The sequence below is a fragment of the Phaseolus vulgaris genome, chromosome 5, assembly GCF_000499845.2.
Source record: "Phaseolus vulgaris cultivar G19833 chromosome 5, P. vulgaris v2.0, whole genome shotgun sequence".
NCBI lineage: Eukaryota > Viridiplantae > Streptophyta > Magnoliopsida > Fabales > Fabaceae > Phaseolus > Phaseolus vulgaris.
Genome location: NC_023755.2, coordinates 641,828 through 663,117, shown reverse-complemented (window position 1 = coordinate 663,117; position 21,290 = coordinate 641,828). Strand labels below are relative to the sequence as shown.

General features: G+C 26.4%; 1 protein-coding gene across 1 annotated transcript; it reads left to right on the top strand.

Annotated features, from left to right (window-relative positions):
• Positions 1-10,278: 10,278 nt before the first annotated feature.
• Positions 10,279-11,040, top strand: LOC137834631 (pectinesterase inhibitor 4-like). The gene has a single exon (XM_068642715.1). The coding sequence runs from the start codon at positions 10,310-10,312 to the stop codon at positions 10,934-10,936; it is 627 nt and encodes a 208-aa protein (XP_068498816.1). The 5' UTR covers positions 10,279-10,309; the 3' UTR covers positions 10,937-11,040.
• Positions 11,041-21,290: the final 10,250 nt, after the last annotated feature.

The following is a 21,290-nucleotide window of genomic DNA, read 5'->3' as shown; positions in this document are numbered from 1 at the left end:
TGTTGTGACGGCTGTGACAAAGCACAAAAGTAAACTTGAATCGTTTGAGGATAATAAGGTTGAGTTGGTCTGAAGTTGTATGCTAAGGTTTCACATGCATGTACGATGTGGCAAAAGAAAAATTGTATATATTATCCTTTCTTGAGTAGAGTTATTCAGGCATAGGAGAAGGAGAAGTTTCTTTGAACGTAGAAACCATTTTCACTTGCTGAGCTTGTATTCGAATGCTTCATTTTCAAGCATATGTGTTTATCTGAAAATTTAGGGTAACCCATGTGCAGTGGTTTGAGGAATAAGCAAAATTGTATGTGCCATTTTTGACAAATTTGGATTGTGTATTTTAATGGCGTTGCAAAGATATACACAGTGTCAACGCGTTCATGGATATGACTTGTTTGGTTGGTAGGTTAATTTATTTTTTTATTTTGTGGCTTAGTCGTCCAAACGAGAAAAAAAAGCTTAATTTAATGTTTTGAAATTGAAAAAAAAAAATGATATATGAGATTCGGACACTTCTCTTAAATAGTGTATCCGTGTCGGACACACGTATCGGTGTCGACACTCGTAGGATACTTATCAGTGAAGTATTCAATTCAAAATATTTGTTGTATTTCTGACAATTCTAACACAGTTTTAACATAATTTTGAAAATGATAAATACAATAATTTTCTAAACACTCAAATTTATTGTATAATTTTTATTATGATTATAAAAATAAGGAACAAATTCTTTTGAACCAGTCATGAAAAACATCATGTTCTCAACAAAAATCTGAAACATACTTGTACATATAAATATTTATTGTCAATTTATATAATTCATAATTATATAATATATAAATTTGTGTTCCCATGTCCTACATTTTAAATATTATATGTATTTTTATGTCCGTATCCGTATCGTGTCAATGTCCATATCCATGTCTATGCTACATAGATGTTTGAGTACTTCCCATCCTTTTGTTGCTTAAGGGTTCTGGATTTGCAATTGGGCCTCGAAGGGTGCAAATGACCTATTTGTTCTTTGCACCCCTTCTAGTATTGTGTTCAGTTCGTTTAAAGCAGTTTAAAGATTTTTCTTATACATATAGAAGTTTTTGTTGTACAATAATTATATTTTATTAAATTTTAATAAAGGTATTATGTTTTACAAATACATAATTAATGTATATTATTATAAAATTGAAGATTAAAAATTATTAAACATTACATATATATTTATAAAATATAATATGCATCGAGATAATTAAAAATAATATATATTTTATCCATAAAATTGAATAAGTAGGGGTCGCATGAGTACTTCATTAAAATTTGGTCTTCCATAAGACTAATATACTTCTACCAATAATATTAATATTGTTAAAAAAAATTATATATATGCAAATAGTTAAGTATATAAAACATGACTAAAAAATATATCACCTTATAAAATATTGATCTTTTTAACATTACTATAATAAATATTATAAGAAAAAGTTATACATTCCGTAATTCTTTAAATAAAATTTATAATGAATAAACACTTAAATAAATTGGTTACATTTTTGTAATAATACATGTATTAAATTTTTATTAAAAACAAGTAATTATATATCTTTAAAAGAGAATAATTCTCACTTAATATTTCTCAATACATATATGTAAATATGTACATAAATGGACAAGATAATATCAAAATGCTACCCTTAATCTTAATCAAATAGTATTATGAATTTACAATAAAAATAAAATATACATAATTAAAGTTTCAATAAATACTCAATTAAAAATAATATGATAGAATTAAATTGGCTAAATCAGTAAAATAAATATCAGAAGTTATATATATATATATATATATATATATATATATATATATATATTAAATTGGCTTTAATATTTAGAAACTGTTTAGATACTATTTTTTAAAACTATACATAAAAATGTTACATATATTAATTATAAGAAGAAAGTAGTAAATAAATTATTAATGTGAATATATTATATTAATATTTTCTTTATTATAATATATTTGATTAATTAAATATTTTAAAGAGTAAAAAAACATAATATTACAATATTGTTTTCTTATAAATTTATGTTTAGATTTTTTGAAATACCACAAGTGAGATTTGACCTTTTACACCAATTTTAGATCTTTAGAGAAATTTCGAAGAAGAGTTATGGTAAATATTGAGAGAAAAACTATTGGAATTATAATCACGGTTATGATTCTATTGAGTTTTACACAAGTCCAATCAAATAACAAAATTGATGCTGGATTTTTTTGCAAACTGAAGTGTTTTTTCAAATGTAATGAAGAAGCACAATCTAAACCAAATTGTATATCAGATTGTCAATCACACTGTAGTGAATTACTCTCAAATAATGTTTATAATTGTGTTACTAGTTGTCGCTTAATGAAGTCCATTGCCATCAACATCGGTATATTCTCTAAAAATATTTATTTATTTTCACGATTTTATAATTTTTCTCTATATTTGATTTCATTAATTATTTTTTCATGATTTTGATAATTGACTTTGTTTTGTTATGATTTTGACCATTGACTTTATTTGCTTTGTAGGTGCTCATGATCTTGTGAACGATGTGATGAATACTTGCATGCAAGAGTGTGCAAAAAAGTTATAATTTGTAACAAGAATTTTTGAGTGAAAAATTCTTAGAAGAAATATTATTACTACACAATTATTTAAAATAAATCTTAATCAATAAGTAGTATTTGTTATTTATTTTTAAAAAATTCATAAGTACTTTCCTCCATATTTTTATCTTCCTTTTTATTGTTACAAATTGTTTATTAATAATTTTTTTAAAAAAAAACATTATGATCAAATTTTGTTAAGGAAGATAATTAGAAAACATTCTTAAAACTAAGTGATAAACACTCTTAAGTCACTCGTAAATTGTGAATTGTGAGACGGACAATAAGGCGTTAATATATATTTGAATGTGTAAAATTAGGATAAGTTTAAAAATATTTAATTAATTTATACTTTTCAAGTACACAAAAAATAAATTTAAATAAATCAATAAATACTTAAGTGCATTGTCTAAATTAGTAAATAAAATGAAGTATCATGAAGATAGAATTGATGATTCAATAATTGTCGGTGAATTTTTTATTAGTTTAGCTAAACAATTTGATCAATAGATACCAGATATAGACAAATTTAAAAACTTATCAATCATGATTGTTCAATGGTTGATATGGTTACTTAGATCCTACAAACACATATTGTTGTATGAAGTTGAAAAGTTAATAAGAAGTGTGTTTTAAAAAATCCCTGACATAATCTCAAATATGAATCAATAAATATTTTTGAGTCTTGTGATGGTGACACATTCGGAAGAGGTGGAGGAAGAGGAAAAAAACATGTGGAAGAGAATGAGGCTAAGAGAAAATAATGGGAGATCCACAAATGATGTGAAATTTGTAAGAATGAAATAGAAAATTGTTGGAATAAGGGTAAACCAATATGTTATAATTGCAAAAGATGTTTAAAGGGTTTTTCACTTTAAAAATCATCAACATAATTAATTTGGTGAAGAAAAAAAAAAGAAATAAAATTTTTCTTTTCTTATCAAAAGTTCAAGAACATATGAACATATGATATTATAACAAACCAAAAATAGAAAAACTTTTGTTAACATAGTCTTTATTTGCCTGAAAATGACACATAACCACATAATAAGCTTTCCACACCCTCTAGAAAACTCAACTTGATTGCTAGAGAGGAAGAAGAAACCATTTTTGAAGAAAAAAGTAAGGACAAGTAAAAAAAAAATATTCCTTATTCAATAAAGTGATTAAAGCAACAACTACTCCTTTATAAATTTTCTATAATATCACGTGAGATTAAGATGATAAATAAATAAATAATCATGAGAGGCTAAGAAAAATTGTCATATGTTTTACATTAGTGAGATTATTGTCAAGTTTAGACTCTATTTACTTGAAAAAATAAGTTCATAACTAATATTGATAAAAAGTTTGAAAATTTTAACTTAGAGTATTCAAACTCCCGAATAGAAAAATGTCGCCTAATTTTAGTGAAAGAATGATTAATTGTATATCAATTAGTTTCCACTTTTACATTTTTGTTCATAATTATGGCTCGATCACCAACACTTTAATTACAATCTTGATATCAACACTTGAAAGAGTATATAATATCTTCAAATTTAATTCTAAGTAAAAAAAAATCATAAACTTAAGTATATATAATTGTTCACTGTTTTCATCCAAGTTAATGTTACCACTCCAAAATTGCTTTCAATTAGTGGAGATTCTAGTTTTTGTTATTCTTAATATTAAAATTATTTTTTTTATCAATAAATAAATAAATAGATTTAGAATATTTAAGAATCCTCCAACCTTATAAAAAAGTTAGATATGTAAAAAAACAAGTGTATATACATTTAGTTATAACTCATCCACATATTTAGTCACCTTAATTTCTTAAGACAAAAAAATCTCCAAGTTCAATGAAGGGTATTTTCTTTAAATTAGTTATAGAATTAAATAATATTTACTAACTTTCTTAGCATACAAATTAGCTAACTCTAATATAAATTAAAAGAATGTGTTATATATCAATTAAATTGGCTTTAATATTTAGAACCTGTTTAGATACTATTTTTAAAAAATATACATAGCCAAAATGTTAAATTCATTACATGTATTAATTATTAGAAGAAACTAATAAATAGATTATTAATGTGTATATATTGTATTAATTTTTTTCTCATTAAAATATAATTGATTAATTAAATATTTTAATGAGTAAGAAAATATAATATTACAATATTTTTTCTATAAATTTATGTTTAGATTTTTTGAAATACCACAAGTGAGATTTGACCTTTTGCACCAATTTTAGATCTTTAGGAAAATTTCAAGAAGAGTTATGGGAAAGATTGAGAGAAAAACTATTGGAATTATAATCACGGTTATGATTCTATTGAGTTTTACACAAACTCAATCAACTAACAAAATTGATGCTGGATTTTTTTGCAAACTGAAGTGTTTTTTCAAATGTAATGAAGAAGCAACTAGTAAACCAAATTGTATATCAGATTGTGAATCACATTGTAGTGAATCACTCTCTAATACTGTTTATAATTGTGTTACTAGTTGTCGCTTGATGAAGTCCATTGCCATCAACATTGGTATGTACTATCAAAACATTTACTTATTTTCACAAATTTATATTTTTTCTCTATATTTGATTTCATTAATTATTATTTTTCATGATTTTGACCATTGCCTTTACTTACTTCTCAGGTGCTCATGATCTTGTGAACAACGTGATGAATACTTGCATCCAAGAGTGTGCAAAAAAGTTATAATTTGTAACAAGAGTTTCTGAATGAAGAATTCTTAGATATATTATTCCTACATAATTATGTGAAATAAATCTTAATCAATAAATAGTATTTGTTATTTCTTTTAAAAAAAATTCCTAACTACTTCCCTCCATGTTTTTATCTTCCTTTTTATTGTTACAAATTGTGTATTAATAAATGATTTTTTTTAAAAATTATCATCAAATTCTGTTAAGAAGACAATTAGAAAACATTTTTGAAAGGAAGTGATAGTAAATTGTGAGATAGACAATAAGAAAGTAATATTTATTTGAATGTATAAATTTAGCATAAGTTTAAAAATATTTAATTAATTTATACTTTTCAAATAAAAAAAATATATTTAGATAAATGAATCAATGCTTAAGTGTATTGTCAAAATTGGTGAATCAAGGTCTGATATAATTGATGACTAAATAGTTGTCGGTAAATTTTTTCTTAGTTTAGCTGAATAATTCGATAAATAGAATAGTAGTAGATATAGAGAAAATTAAGAACTTCTCAACCATGATTTTTCAAGGGTTGACATGGTTATGTAGATCCTATGAACACAAATTGTTGTATGGTGTTGAAAAGTTAATAAGAAGTCTGTTCCAATCTAAACCCCATAATATTAAATATGAATCAATAAATATACTTGAGTCTTGTAAAGGTGACACATTTGAAAGAGGTGGAGGTGGAGGAAGAGAAAAAAAAAACATTTGAAAGAGGAAGAGGCTAAGAGAAAATAATGCGACATCCAACAAATAATGTAAAATTTGTAAAAAGAAAATCATGAAATAGAAAAATGGGTAGACCATTATGTTACTATTGCAAAATGTTTGAACATGTTTAAAGAGTTGGCACTTTGAAAATCATCAACGTAATTCATTTGTTGAAGCAGAAAAATAAAAAATAAAATTGTTCTTTGTTTGTCAAAAGTTAAATATACGATATTTGGACAACGGCTACAACAATAAAAAAAACAAAAACAAAAACGAAAAGCTTTTGTTAACATAAAGTCTTCATTTTTCTGAAATAAATGAAAAATAATAAGCTTTCTACACCCTAAGAGAAAACTCAATGTTCGTATAATTTTAATTAATGATTAATTGTATATGAATTAGTTTCACTTTTACATTTTTGTTCTGAAAAAACCAGCGTGTAAACACGAATAAAGAGAAGAAAAAAAACCTACATCAAAGGGGATGCATGTGTTAATTTGCAGCAAGTATTTTGACTTTTCTTTATTAAAATATGTATTTGGCACTTTGCTATTATATTATATTATACCCTTAGCTGATGAACCTAAACTAGGTTAAAGCATAGGCAAAATTATTTTATTTTTCTCAAAATCAAATTCATAATTATGGCCCCATCACCAACATTTTAATTACAATTTTTTTTATCTAGTATATAATTTTCTTGCAATATTTTTTTTAAAAGGAAACCCCCTTTTAAATTTTGCATAATTTTTACCCTGTTTATCATCAGGACACATTTTTCAATGTATAAGAAAATGAAACATGAAAAGTTTTATGAAATGAGATATGAGATTTATCAAAATTATAATTTTTTATTTTGTTATATTTATAAAAAAAATTAACCTATATTATTATTATAAAAAAATTATAAAATAAAAATTAGTTAAAATCTTGGTTATTAGTTAGATACCAATTTAAAAACCATTTTATAATAATAGAAACTAATTTAAAAACTTTTTTTTTAATTTTTAAAATAATTTCTAATTTAATTATTTTAACAATTAATTATTTTTGACTTTAAAATTGATTTCTATTTTATATTTTTTTTATGTACGAAGTGCTCATATAAAGTCCTTAAAAAAATGTGTTAATGAATATATGAAAAAATGATGGGTGTTATAATGGGTATTGTTTAACATATATATTTATGATATAATATATATATATCAGAGTGAAATATTTGTTTTGTTAAATGGAATTAAGAGGAGTTGAGTTGACATAGAAGTTGCTAGGCACAACTTCCCAATAAAATTGTTGACATAAGTAATTAATAATTATTATAATTAAGTTAAAAATTGTGACTTAATTTCCTTTGTTTGTGCAGCGTTTGGCGCATGCGAACGTGAAAATGCCTGCACGTTAATCTGGTTAAGGACTTTTGAAACTCTGAAAATTTGATACGTGTCGTTTAAATCTTCCAAGCTTATCTGTCTCATTTAGCTCTAAAGTGCCGGCTATATAATGAGTTATGATGTAGCAAAAATATTAGCATAATTAATAAATGTGTTTTTTTTTCTATTTTCAATTATTGTTAATTGTTTTATAATAAGAAAAGTGATTATTTTTAAGTTGTTTCATTCGAGATAGATGAGATTTTATCTCTTAATTATCAAAATGGATAAAACAATTTAAAATTATCAAAATAATAAATCGTACTAAAATGATAAAATTTTATTATGAAAAAATCATGTTAAGTAACACAATTAAAATATATCAACGTGACACAAATTTAATATAATTAAATTTTAATTAATAAAGTAATAAGATTTATTAATTTTACTAATTTTTTTTAAAATATGTATTTTAATAATTAAGATATTAAGAGGTAAAATTACATCAAATTAATACTTCTAGAAAATATCACAAAGACTAAAACTTGAAAATCTGTATGGTTTATTTTTTATATGTATATTCACGGGAATTTAAGTTTAAAACATTAAATGTTTAGACTTTCTTGATTAATTACTTAATTAATCAAATATATTTTGTAAGTTTTTCTTTATTAAAATCAAGAAATGCAATAATTGTCCTGAAATTTTTTATTTTCCATTTTAATTCCATAATTATGAATTAACTAAAAATTAAATAAGAAATAAAGATACAAAGAAAAGAGAGTGTTGCTTAACCCTAAACCACTTAGTTTATGGGTAAAACATTTTTTATTTCGTTTAAAATATTGATTATTAGTCGTGACATTACAAATCGGAATAAATTATGCAATTTTTCTCAGTTAAATTAGAAAAACTATCAGTTGATTATTTTGATATTGATAGTATAATGCCTCTATTAATATCTTATAAATCTGAGAGATTACCTAAAAAATTAAGATTTCATTACATATAGTTAGGGATGGCAAAGCGGGCCAGCCCGCCCCGCATTGGCCCGCTCCGCATTGGTCCGCAAAAATGCGGGACGGGTTGGCCCGCCCCGCAAAGTTATTGCGGGCTAGAATTCTTGACCCGCCCCGCATAAGAGCTGGCCCGCAGGTTTGCGGGCCAGCCCACGTTCTTTTTTTTTTTAAATTAAATATTTATTTTTTTACATTTTGTTATTAAAAAATTGTCAAATTAAACCTATATATTTGTTATTATCAAACCTAATTTTTTTTCCTTCCTTTTCAAATATAGTCAAACATCAAAACATTAAGATAAATATCAAATATCACTATCCTTCCACTTCCAAAACATTAAAAATACCTAATTCCAAAACATTAAACATAAACATTAATTCAAAAACATTAAACATAAACATTATTGACATTCTTCCATTTCAATAACATTGGATGGCACCTTAGTAGAACCTTCATCCATTTTTTCATAATTATAATCTTCTCCGTCATCTGCATATATTAAAACAATGACAATTAATTAATTAATTTTTCATAAAAATAATACAATAAAAATAAGATAACTTTTAGCTCAATTGATGGTTTGGTCATGGGTAACTTCTAAAATACCCTCTGCTTACTTCTCCTTCTCTAACTGGTGTCTTGCTCCTTTATCGTGTTTGAAATTGATTTAATTGGCATGACCCAGTTTAGGTTGCCCTGCTGCTACTAAGTGTCAATATTTTTTTCTTGCGGGTTTGCGGGCCAGCCCGCCCCGCCCCACAACTGGCCCGCGCGGGTTGCGGGCTAATGCGGGGCGGGCTAATGCGGGTTAGCGGGTTGAAAAGGTCATCCCGCCCCGCGTTTTTTACCTGCGGGCCGCGGGCCGGCCCGCACGGCCCGCCCCGCTTTGCCATCCCTACATATAGTATATTAATCACAAGTATAAAACTATATTATTTTATTTTATTTTATTATATCTTGTCATTGTTTGGCTAGTGACGAGTCTGATGAGACAATAAGAAAATATTCACTCTTGTCACGAAGATCTCCATGTATCAATAATCTATATATCGCACTTTAAAGGGAGAAATAATGAAAAAAAAAAGCAATGATGATAATATAAAATCACATAACAACATTTCTAACTTAGAACCAATATTTATTATTTAACTTTACATGATATATTCAAATCAATTTTTTTTTCAATTATTATTCATATTATATGTACCGGTTAAGTCGGATGGTTCCGGAATGTCTCAGTATTCTGGTATCGACCAACATGTTATTAAAGAATTATTAATAAAGTTAAGTTGTATAAAAAATTAAATAATACGTTTTAATCACTATCCATGTGTTAATTTCGACCTAACAATAAGATGTTCATCAGAGTCATATAAATAGACACAATAACTAAGAAAAATGTACATTATTATTATATATTTATTGTACCAAATACCGAATATTTATTTGAGTATCGGAACACATTTTGCAGGTAACCTCTGACCCGAAAACCTGAGAACCTGAGGTAATAAGCAAGGAGCCAAATATTTTCCAGTCCAGGTTTTCTGTAGTTCTAGCCAAATATTTTCTACAGAAAAATAGTGAATGCATGATAAGTTCCTTAGCATAAAAATAAAATACTAAATTGATTTATACATAACTTATTTTGGCTTTTACAATAACTATTTTAAAATTTGCAGTTATAGAAAATTATAGAATAACTGAACAATTCATATTTTCCGGCACATTTTCTTAAGTCTCACTCACATGGCTTAAAATATTCAAAGAAACACACCTATAAATCATGCAAATCAAGGTCTAGAGAACATTAAAACACAGAAGAAACAGAAGAAGCTGAGATCTACACATGGCTTCCTTCCAACTTCTCACAATTGTTGCATTCATTTTTCTTGCCAAACCCTGCATCAGTTCATCATCCTGTGAAAATTCTACCATCCCCACCAATTATGCAAACAAAAGCACCACATCCACTTCCACACAAACCTTCAAAAACTACATCAAAACCTCTTGCAACTCAACCACATATCCATCAATATGCTACAGCACTTTATCCCCCTATGCCACAAAAATTGAAGCAGATCCTCTGAAACTATGCAGTGTGTCTCTCTCCCTAGCCTACAAGGCAGCAAAGAGTGCATCCTCCACCATATCAAAGATTCTGAAGAAGAACAACATGACAGGGATTGCTGAAGAAGTGGTGGAAGATTGCTTAAGCAATGTGAAGGACTCCATTGGTGAGCTCAAAGATTCTCTTGATTCATTGGGTGATTTGGATGGTAGTGACAGAAAGTTTGAGATCAGCAACATAAAGACATGGGTGAGTGCTTCCATCACCAATGACCAAACTTGCTCAGATGGGTTTGATGAGATGAATGTGGATTCATCTTTGACAGAAGAAATCAGAAAGGTTGTTTTGGATGTGGCAAGGAAGACTAGCAATGCTTTGTATTTCATCAACAACAATGTGCACTGATTAATATTACAATGAGTGGTTTTTTGTTTTTGTTTTTCTTTTGTTTGAAAAGGGTTTTTCTGTTGACTTTGGTATGTATTTGGTTTGTGATATTGCATTTAAAAGGGTTTTTTTTGTGATGAAATTGCTTTAAAACTTATTTTCTCTTTGGTAATTTTTCTCTTAACCATGCATTGAAATCCTAAATAAAAAATAATTAATTATTATATAAATTAAATTAAATATATTTTAAAATTATTTTTTTAAATATTTAAATTAAATAGTTTCTAAGTGAATATCTAATTAGTTATTAAGGTTTTAAATACATATTAATTTAGAAATTATTTATCAATAATAAAAATTAATTTAGACTTATAGACTTAGAATTGAATTTTTTTTCCTTTTTATTTTGTATAAAAGTGGTTTTCTTTAGTCTTTGCATGTAATTGAGTTATAATTTTTTTTTATCAAGTCATAATAAATATATTAGAGAAGGAGAGATTAGTGGTGTTTTAACTCTTGATTGTATTTAAAATGGTTTGAGATCAAATTTATTTAAGATCTATGTATTCTATGGTCATTTTCTTATCAACAAACATTAATTAAGATTGAACAACCATATATAATCTTTTTCAAACTTGAGTCACAAGTTCTTTAGAAATCAGTTTATTCGATGCATATGGATGTGTGCAATCCTTCAATGTCATTACCATGATTCCTCATATTTGGTTAGAAGACATCCAATGGAAGAAGAATTAGAGATATCAAGAAGGTACATTGTTGATCCTTTTATCAATCAACAAAACTTTCTTTGAATTGGGTAGACGTATCTCACAAGAGTTGCTCTTGAAGATTATTTGATAACCTTTGTCACACAGTTGACTAATGCTGAGTAGATTATGTTTGAGTCCTTCTACAAGTAGCACATCATAAATCAAGACTGTGTTTGTCACCAATGGTGCCTCTTCCAATAATCTTTCCTTTGTTGTTGTCTCCATAAGTCACATGCCCTTCTTGCTTCAGGAGAAGATTGACAAACTTGGATTTATCTCCTGACATATGCTTAGAACAACCACTGTCCAAATACCACATATGTTGATTTTCCATCAAAGCACCCTACAAAAGAAAGAATAAAGAAGAGAGATTTGGTCCCCTTTTGAATTTGGGTCCATGGGTATCAATTGGATTAACTGAAACTTTGGAATCCTTAAAAACCTTAGGAACCCATCTTAAAATACCTTTGGGAACATAAAACCTTCTTATTTTGCAGAATCTAATAGTATGACCCTTTTTCATGCAATAATGACAAATTTTAACCAGCTGTTTCAACAAAACAACAGGTTGATTTTCAAAGAAACTTGAGAAAGGTATTGAACATTGTGTGTTCTTGCTTTTTGGATTAAACTCCAACTCAGCCTTACCAAAAACATAGTTTTGAGAAGCAAGAACTGTTTCCAGGTTGGATTGACATTTGGAAAACTTGTCTAATGTTTTTAAAAGATAATGATTTTTCTTTTGAAGAGATTTACAGTTTTCACAAAAGCTAGAGTCAACACACTTGCAATAAGAGTTTTAACAGATCATTTCCAAAGTTTCAAAATCAGTTTTTGAATGACTCAACTCTTCTTTCAAGTTCTTAACTCTATTTTTCAATAAGTTGTTTAACCCTTTCAACTGGTTATTCACAATGACCAACATATTAGCTTCCTCATGTATTTCTTTGAAGGCATCAATAAGTTGGCTATAATTTTTAAAATTAGAAGTGCTTGAATTGGAACTTACACTGCTTGATTCGGATTTTTCCTTTGCCATCAAACATAGATAGGTTTTTCCATTTTCCTTTGATGATGAGCTAGAGGATGAATTATCATTATCTTGCCCAGTGCCTTTCTTTTCAGCCTTCTTGTTTGCCCCTTTCTCCTTGTTTTTATTTGCTTCTTCATGAGTAACTTCAAGGATGTCCCACATCTCCTTTGCATAATCACATTTTAAGACTCTGTTTCATTTGAATTCAATGCAGAAGAAATGATGTTTTTGGCACTACAATCATACTGGGCACTTTTTCTTTCACTCTCGATCCATTGGGACTAATGTTTTTTAACAAAAACATTATCTTTTTCAATAGTTGGATTGAAATGACCATTTTCAATAGCATCCCAAATCCCTTTATCTAAAGACTCCACAAAGATTTCCATTATAACCTTCCAAAACTGATAATTCAAACCACAAAACAAAGGTGGTCTGCTAATTGATGCACCCTCCCCAAAGGGTAGTTTTTCAGCTATGAAAACAGATTTTAGGATCGAAAAACTTGAGTAAATTTCAAGAAGTTACCTCTTGATGCCAATTGTTAGAATTTCAGGGCTAAAACAAGAGAGGGGTGAATTGTTTATGCAAGATTTTCGCAAACTTTGAAAGTTTAATGAAAGTCACAAGCAGAATAAAAAATACAAAGCAAGTTCAGCCAAAATCAAATTTGTGTTAAACTTGATTTTAGAAAATCAATCGGTTGTTTCTTCGATTCAACCGATTGTTTTTATCAGCAGTGTATACAAACAAATTTAAATGAGATAAGGGGAAGAGAAATCAACACAACAAGTTTATATTGGTTCACTCTTAACAAAGAGTTACATCCAGTCCCCAGAAACACCTAGGAATTTCACTAACAAATCAAACTCTTTTGATTTACAACACACACAACAAAGAGATGTTCTTGAACCCTTCAAGAACACAACATTCTCTTTGCAACCACACACAGATAAAAAAAAAAACCCTCTTGATTTGTACCACACAACCTTACATAAATACAAAGATTAAAAGAAGAGGAAAGAATACACCTGGATCAATTCACAAAATTGAAAAATTGACTTTACACACAACAATTCTATTCCTCTTGAAGAAAAGTCCAAAGCTTTAGGAAATCTTGGAAAACTTGATTTCAAAAATGCAATCTGAATCTCTTGAAAAAAGTAATTTCAGTTAGGAGTATAAAGCCCTTTTTATAGCCTCCAAATAGTCCTTAAAATCGTTAAAAACAGAAGCCAAAGTAGTTTAAAAAACAACAAAAGTAGTTTTAACAAATGTAACAAAACTCTATTAAGAAATTTCAAAAATCAATCGGTTGATTTATCGAAACAACCGATTGAATTGGTTTGACATCGATTGAAACGATAAATCAACTAGCTGATTTTCCATTTAACTTTGAAAACTTATCTTTTTTAAAAGGTTTCAAGATCAAATGGTTTTGGATCAATGCTTTGAAATGGATTACAAATTCAAATACTACATAATACAAAACTAAACAAGCAGCCGCAGAACTTCACTCAATTCTTCAAGATTTGGAGTCATCAAAGCTTTTTCTCAATAAAATTTTCCAAAAATAATTCTGGTATCAATTTGTTATGGTAATACACAAACTTAAAATGTAATCAAACACAACAAATTGAGAAAATATGGTAATATGAACAACATATCAAATCTCTAAAAAAAATCATAAATTTTTTACGTGAAATGAAGTTAGAATAAAATTGTGAAATTATATCAAAACCTAATGAATTCAAAGAATTAAAGAACAATACAACAAGACACAATGGAGTTTATGTGTTAGATACTTACTAATGAAAAAATAGCAAGCCAAAAACTCAATGATTAGAAAAAGAAAAAGATTCAAAGGCTTATACAATGAGAAACATTTTCACAAACACTTAGTGTGCACTATAAGAAGCATTTACACAAACACTTTGTAAAATTCTTGGACAATTAATGGGAAAACAAGACATAACATACAACATGCAAGAGTTAAAACCAAAATTTAACCACTAATGCACACTTTGACCGATTGAAACACAAGAATTAAGAAAGAACACTAAATTAAACTACAAGCAGTGAACACACCAAAAATGCAAGAACAAACATGAATTTTTTAGGTTAGGCAACGAAATCATAGGAAACTTTTTGAAAAAATTAGGACTGGCTAAAACACAATACAAACTTTTTAAAAATTTTAGAATGATGATTAAATTGTGGAAAAAAACACAATAAGCACAGAAAACACAAGATTAAACTGTACAAATGTGAGTAAAACCGTGAATGAACACGAACAATGAAAATAAATTGTAGAACTTGAATATAATGGTAGAAGTGAATTATAAATGATGGAAATGTAAAAATAAATGGTGGAAATTGAAGAAGAATTAAGATAATACGGAAACAAGCTAAAAAAATTTGGATCATACACTTAGCTAGATCATGATACAACAATTATGGATCTTCTTTTCTCTGGTACCACATGATTCAAGTTGTCTTCCTTAATAGAATTTGATGATAGTTTAAATAAAAACAATTTATTAATACATGACTTGTAAAAATGAAAAGAAAGATAAAAGTATGGAGGGAAGTAGTTGGTAATTTTTTTGGAAAATATATAACAAATACTATTTATTGATTTAGATTTATTGCTCATCATTGTGTAGGAATAATATTTCTTCTAATAATTTTTCACTCAAAAATTCTTGTTAGTGAGAAATTCTTGTTACAAATTATAACTTTTTTCCACACTCTTGCATGCAAGTATTCATCATGTTATTCATAAGACCATGAGCACCTGAAAAAAAAGAGTAAAATTAATGGTCAAAATCATAACAAAGCAAAGTCAATTATCAAAATCAGGAAAAGAATAATTAATGAAATCAAATATAGAGAAAAACTAGAAAACCGTGAAAATAAGTAAATGTTTTGAGAGAGTACATACCAATATTTATAGCAATGGACTTCATTAAGCGACAACTAATAATACAATTATAAAAAGTATTAGAGGGTAATTCACCACAGTGTGATTGTGACTCACAATCTGACATACAAGTTGGTTTAGGATTTTTTTCTGATATACATATGAGAAAACATTGCATTTCACAAATATCTCTATCTCTGCTATTTAATTGGGCTTGTGTAAAACTCAATAGAATCATGATCGTGATTACAACTCCAATAGTTTTGATCTCAATTTTCCCCATAACTCTTATTTGAATCCTCTCTAAAGATTTAAGATTTGTGCAGAAGATCAAATCGACTTGTGGTATTTCAAGAAATCTAAACATAAATTTATAGAAAAAATATTCTAATATTATATTTTTTACTCTTGAAAATATTTAGTTAATAAAATATATTTTCATAAGGAAAAATATTAATGTAATATATACACATTAATTATTTATTTATTATCTTCTTCCAATAATTAATATATGTAATCAATGTTACATTTTGACTATGTATATTTTAAAAAAATAGTATATAAATCGTTTGTAAATATTAAAGCCGATTTAATTTAAATATATATATTTTTGGAAACTTCTTGTAAGTCCCGTAACAACGAGGCCCCATAGTCACCTTTCTTATGTGGAGTTAAGGAATATTTCTACCCGATCAGATTTTCAAACATAATAAGTTTATTTTTTCCCTAAAGATTCTTTATTCTCTGTTTTTCTTTATAATTTAGTCATCAATCTTAGTGAGGCTAGTTGAGAAAAGTGTTTCTCTCGACTTGATTAAGCTCATACTAAAATTTGGTAATGTTTTGGATAACTTGCTATAGGTTCCTAAATTTTGGAGTGTTCCCTATTCGAAGTAGAATTTCCATGAGTGAAATTTCATGTAAGAGAAGCTAACTTTAATTTTTAATAGCACCCTAGGCTAGAAAGGAGACATGGTCCCAATATTCAATTTTCCTTGTAGGGATGTTGTGTGTTTATATATTGTGTTGTTTGTTTATATATTATTTAAAATTGTAGAAATATTATATTTTCATGGTTTAGTATTTAAGTGTTGTTTTTTATGTTAAATAGATTTTTGAATGTTGTGGATCGCATTTTGAATGATACTGTATGATGAAAATGGTATGAAATTGAATTCATAGATTTGGAATAATGCATGGACTAATGTTTGTTTGTGTATTAAGTATTGATGTCTTTGTGGTAACAGACATCTGCGAGCTTCACTGATGATCTAAGTTACAAAGACTAAGATATCAGGTGGTATTGAGAAGCTAGTGGGGGAGTTCATGCACACCGTGACATATGAGATGCACGGCTTGAGTCGTATTGAACTTACCCTGATTCTTTCTCTTAGATTCGCTGGTAATTTTCAGATCAGGTGTTAGTCTCTAATAAAAGGTTAGTGATATTTATTCACAAAAATAATTAAGAATATGTTTATTTTAATAAAATGATTTAGAGTTCTACCATTCAAGATACTATACAAATTATATAGAAAATAGTATATACGAATGGTCATAGTGTCAAAATAAAATTTCAATAGTAGTTAACTATATTTTTACTATAATGATAATGGTATTTATAATTAGTTAATAGTTTTCATAATAGTTTTTTTATTTCCTCCATCACTTTGGTAGTCCAAAAATCATATTCTTTTGTTTTCTCTTGTAGTTAAGAGGGTGTGAAAAGCTTATTATTTGTTATTTTTATCAAAATAAAGAATCCATGATAATAAACATTTTTCTATTTTAGGTTATGTGATTGTTTACGGCTGTTGTCCAAATATCATATGTTCATATGCTCTTGAGTTTTCTTTTGACAACCAAAGAACAATTCACTTTGCTATTTTTTGTTTCAACAAATTAATCAATTTGATGATTTCCAGAGTGACAAACCCTTTAAACATGTCCAAACCTTTTTCAATTATAACATAATGGTCTACCTTATTCCAAAAAAGTTATATTTTATGATTTTTCTACTTACAAATTTCACAACATTTATTGAATCTCCCATTATTTTCTCTTAGTCTCTTCTTTTTTCATGAGGTTTTATCCTCTTCATCCACTTCTTCCAAATATGCCTCCTTTACAAGACTCAACATTATTTATTGATTCATATTTGAGATTATTTCAAGAGTTTAAACACACTTCTTATTGACTTTTCAACACCATACAACAATCTTTGTTCATAAAATCTAAATAATCACGTCAACCCTTGAACAGTCATGGTTGATAAGTTCATAATTTTTTTCTATTCTACAACTACAACAGTCGATCGAATTGTTCAACTAAACTAATAAAAATTTCACCAAAAATTATTCAATCATCAATTATATCTCATGAGACATATTTAATTGATAATTCATATTATAATGTCTTACGGTCCATCTCACACACAAGTTACAGATAACTTTCTTTTAAGAATATTTTTTAGTTGTCTTTCTTAATAGAATTTGATGATAATTTAAATAAAAATAAATACACCACTTGTAAAAATAAAAAGAAAGATAAAAGTATGAAGGGAAGTAGTTGGTAAATTTTTTGGAAAAGAAATAACAAATACTATTTATTGAATTATATTTATTGTTCATAATTGTGTAGGAATAATATTTCTTTTAAGCATTTTTCACTCAAAAAATCTTGTCACAAATTATAATTTTTTTTCACACTCTTTCATGCAAGTATTCCTCACGTTGTTCATAAGATCATGAGCACCTGAACATAAAGTAAAAGCAATGGTCAAAATCATAACAAAGCAAAGTCAATTATCAAAATTAGGAAAAAAATAATTAATGAAATCTAATATATAGAAAAATTAGAAAACCGTGAAAATAAGTAAATATTTTGAGAGAGTACATACCAATATTGATAGCAATGGACTTCATTAATTGACAACCAACATTACACTTATAAGAAGTATCAGAGATTAAACCTTCACAACGTGATTCACAATCTGAGATACAATTTGGTTTAGGATTTTTTTCTGATAAACATTTGAGAAAACATCTCATTTGGCAAAGATCTACTTGGGCTTGTGTAAAACTCAATAAAATCATGACCGTGATTATAACTCCAATAGTTTTTATCTCAATTTTCCCCATAACTCTTATTTGAATCTTCTCTAAAGTCAAATCGCACTTGTGGTATTTCAAGAAATCTAAACATAAATTTATAGGAAAAAATATTCTAATATTATATTTTTTTACTCTTGAAAATATTTAGTTATTCAAATATATTTTCATAAGAAAAATAATTAATCTAATATATACACATTAATTATTTATTTATTATTTTCTTTTAATAATTAATATATGTAATGAATGTAACATTTTGACTATGTATATTTAAAAAAAAATAGTGTATAAACAGTTTGTAAATATTAAAGCCGATATATTTAAATATATATAAATATCTTAGGAAACTTCATATATTTATTTTACAGTTAATTCTATGATATTAGCTTTAATTGAATATTTGTTGGGACTTTAAGTTTGTATGTTTTTTTTTTATTGAAAATCTCATTTGAGAGATACTATTTTATTAAGATTAGGGAGTCAGTAAAAAAAATCATTGAATAAAAATCAATTTTAGAAAAAAAAAATTAGTTGTTATAATGACTAAATTAGAGATCATTTTAGAGACTAAATAATTTTTTGTTTCTAAATTAGTTTCAATTATTGTTAAATAGTTTCTAAATTGGTATCTAATTAGATATCAAGGTTTTAACTACTAATTATTTAGATTCTAAATTTTGTAGCATAAACCTTGGTAGCTAATTAGATACCAATTTAGAAACTATTTAGCAATAGTAGAAACGGATTTAGAAACCAAAATTTTTTTTAGTCTCTAAAATGGTCTCTAATTTAGTCACTATAGCAACTACTTATTTTTTATCTTTAAAATTGGTTTCTATTCAATGATTTTCTTGTATTGAGTGTAGGGTTACGATATTATTGTGTCTATTTATGTACATATATTCAATATATGTAATGAGAAATAATAATTGAGAATTATTTCTTTTTATTTTTTTTATTTTGGAAAATATATTTTTACTTGTGTTTAATAAAAAAATTAATAAATGTATTATTACAAAAATGTAACCAATTTATTTAATGTGTTTGTTTATTATAAATTTGATAATAAGAAAAATGACTCTTGAATATTTTATTATTAAAATGAGAATAATATAGAGATAAAAAAAATAGTGATTCATATCTCAATTTAAAAGAACCACCATATCTCTTTAAATTTCCTTTTTTCTTCTCTAACTTTTTGAACCCCTTTCTCAAACTAACGATTATAGATCGTCATTGGAATTATGACAACAATTACTACAAGACTGTCTGATTAGAGATTTAGTTAGAGTAAGTTGATTTTTGTACATTTTTCTTTGAATCACTTTTAAACTTGTTAGGTTTGTCTTTGATATAGGTTTTAATATGTGGTTAAAAGTAATTATTTCATGTGTTTATATGATTTTTCCATAAATTTTGGTTTATTTGCTTTCTAAGCTTTGTTGTGATTAAATGGTTTGATTTTGTATAATTTAATATATGAAATATGAGGTTGTAATCCAGACATAGTATTTTCAGAAAAGAAAATTTCATGTTCAGATTGTTAGGATATTCATTGGCTACTGATTCATATAGAATGAGGTATCTTCACTCCACTGATATAATGAGATCACATAAATGAAATTATTTAAATGGTGATAGTTGAATGGGATTCATATGACTTTGTCTGAAATTTAAAATAATAATTTAATCTGACAATTACGTGGTTTGACATGTGCAAATATCGGAGTATTAGTCAATGTATGAGCCTTTCGAAATTAAAATCAAGTATTTATGTATGATGGTTATTATAAGTCTAACCTAAGAAACATGAAGTTATAAATTATTACATACACTTAATAAAAATATTTAAACCGTTCTATTCTCTTATAATATAAATAACTGATTTATTGGAACATATCCTAAGCTCATACTTTATATTGATAATATTTATTTAGAACGATAAATTTATATTGATAATATTTATTAAGAACGATAAATTGTTAATCATATATAATAATTTATACTTTAATATTTATATTTAATTATTTGACTATACTGTATATTTAATTTTATTATGTATATTTTTTTAATAATAATATATTTTAAATTAAAAAAGGTTAGTAATCACATAAATAATTAAGAATATGTTTATTTTAATAAAATGATTTAGAGTTCTACCACTTAAGATACTATATAAATTATATCGAAAATAGTATATCCGAATGCTCTTAGTGTCAAAATAAAATCTCATAGTACTTAACAAATTGTGATAAAATATTTTATTTTCTATATCTTTACTATAATGATAATGGAATTTATAATTAGTTAATCATTTTCAGAATAGTTTTTTATTTTAATAATTTTTTTATAATATGTTCTCAATTATAATTTTATTAATAAAAAAATACAATTATAATATGTCCATAATTATATTTTATTGAAATTTAATAAAGATATTATGTTTTACAAATACAAGTTAAACTGTTATAAATTTGACGGTTGAAAATGATTAAAGATTACATACATCAAATATAATATACATGGAGATCAC

Coding starts and splice junctions, on each gene's coding strand:
- LOC137834631 (XM_068642715.1), top strand. CDS start 10,310: ATGGCTTCCTTCCAACTTCTCACAATTGTTGCATTCATTTTTCTTGCC.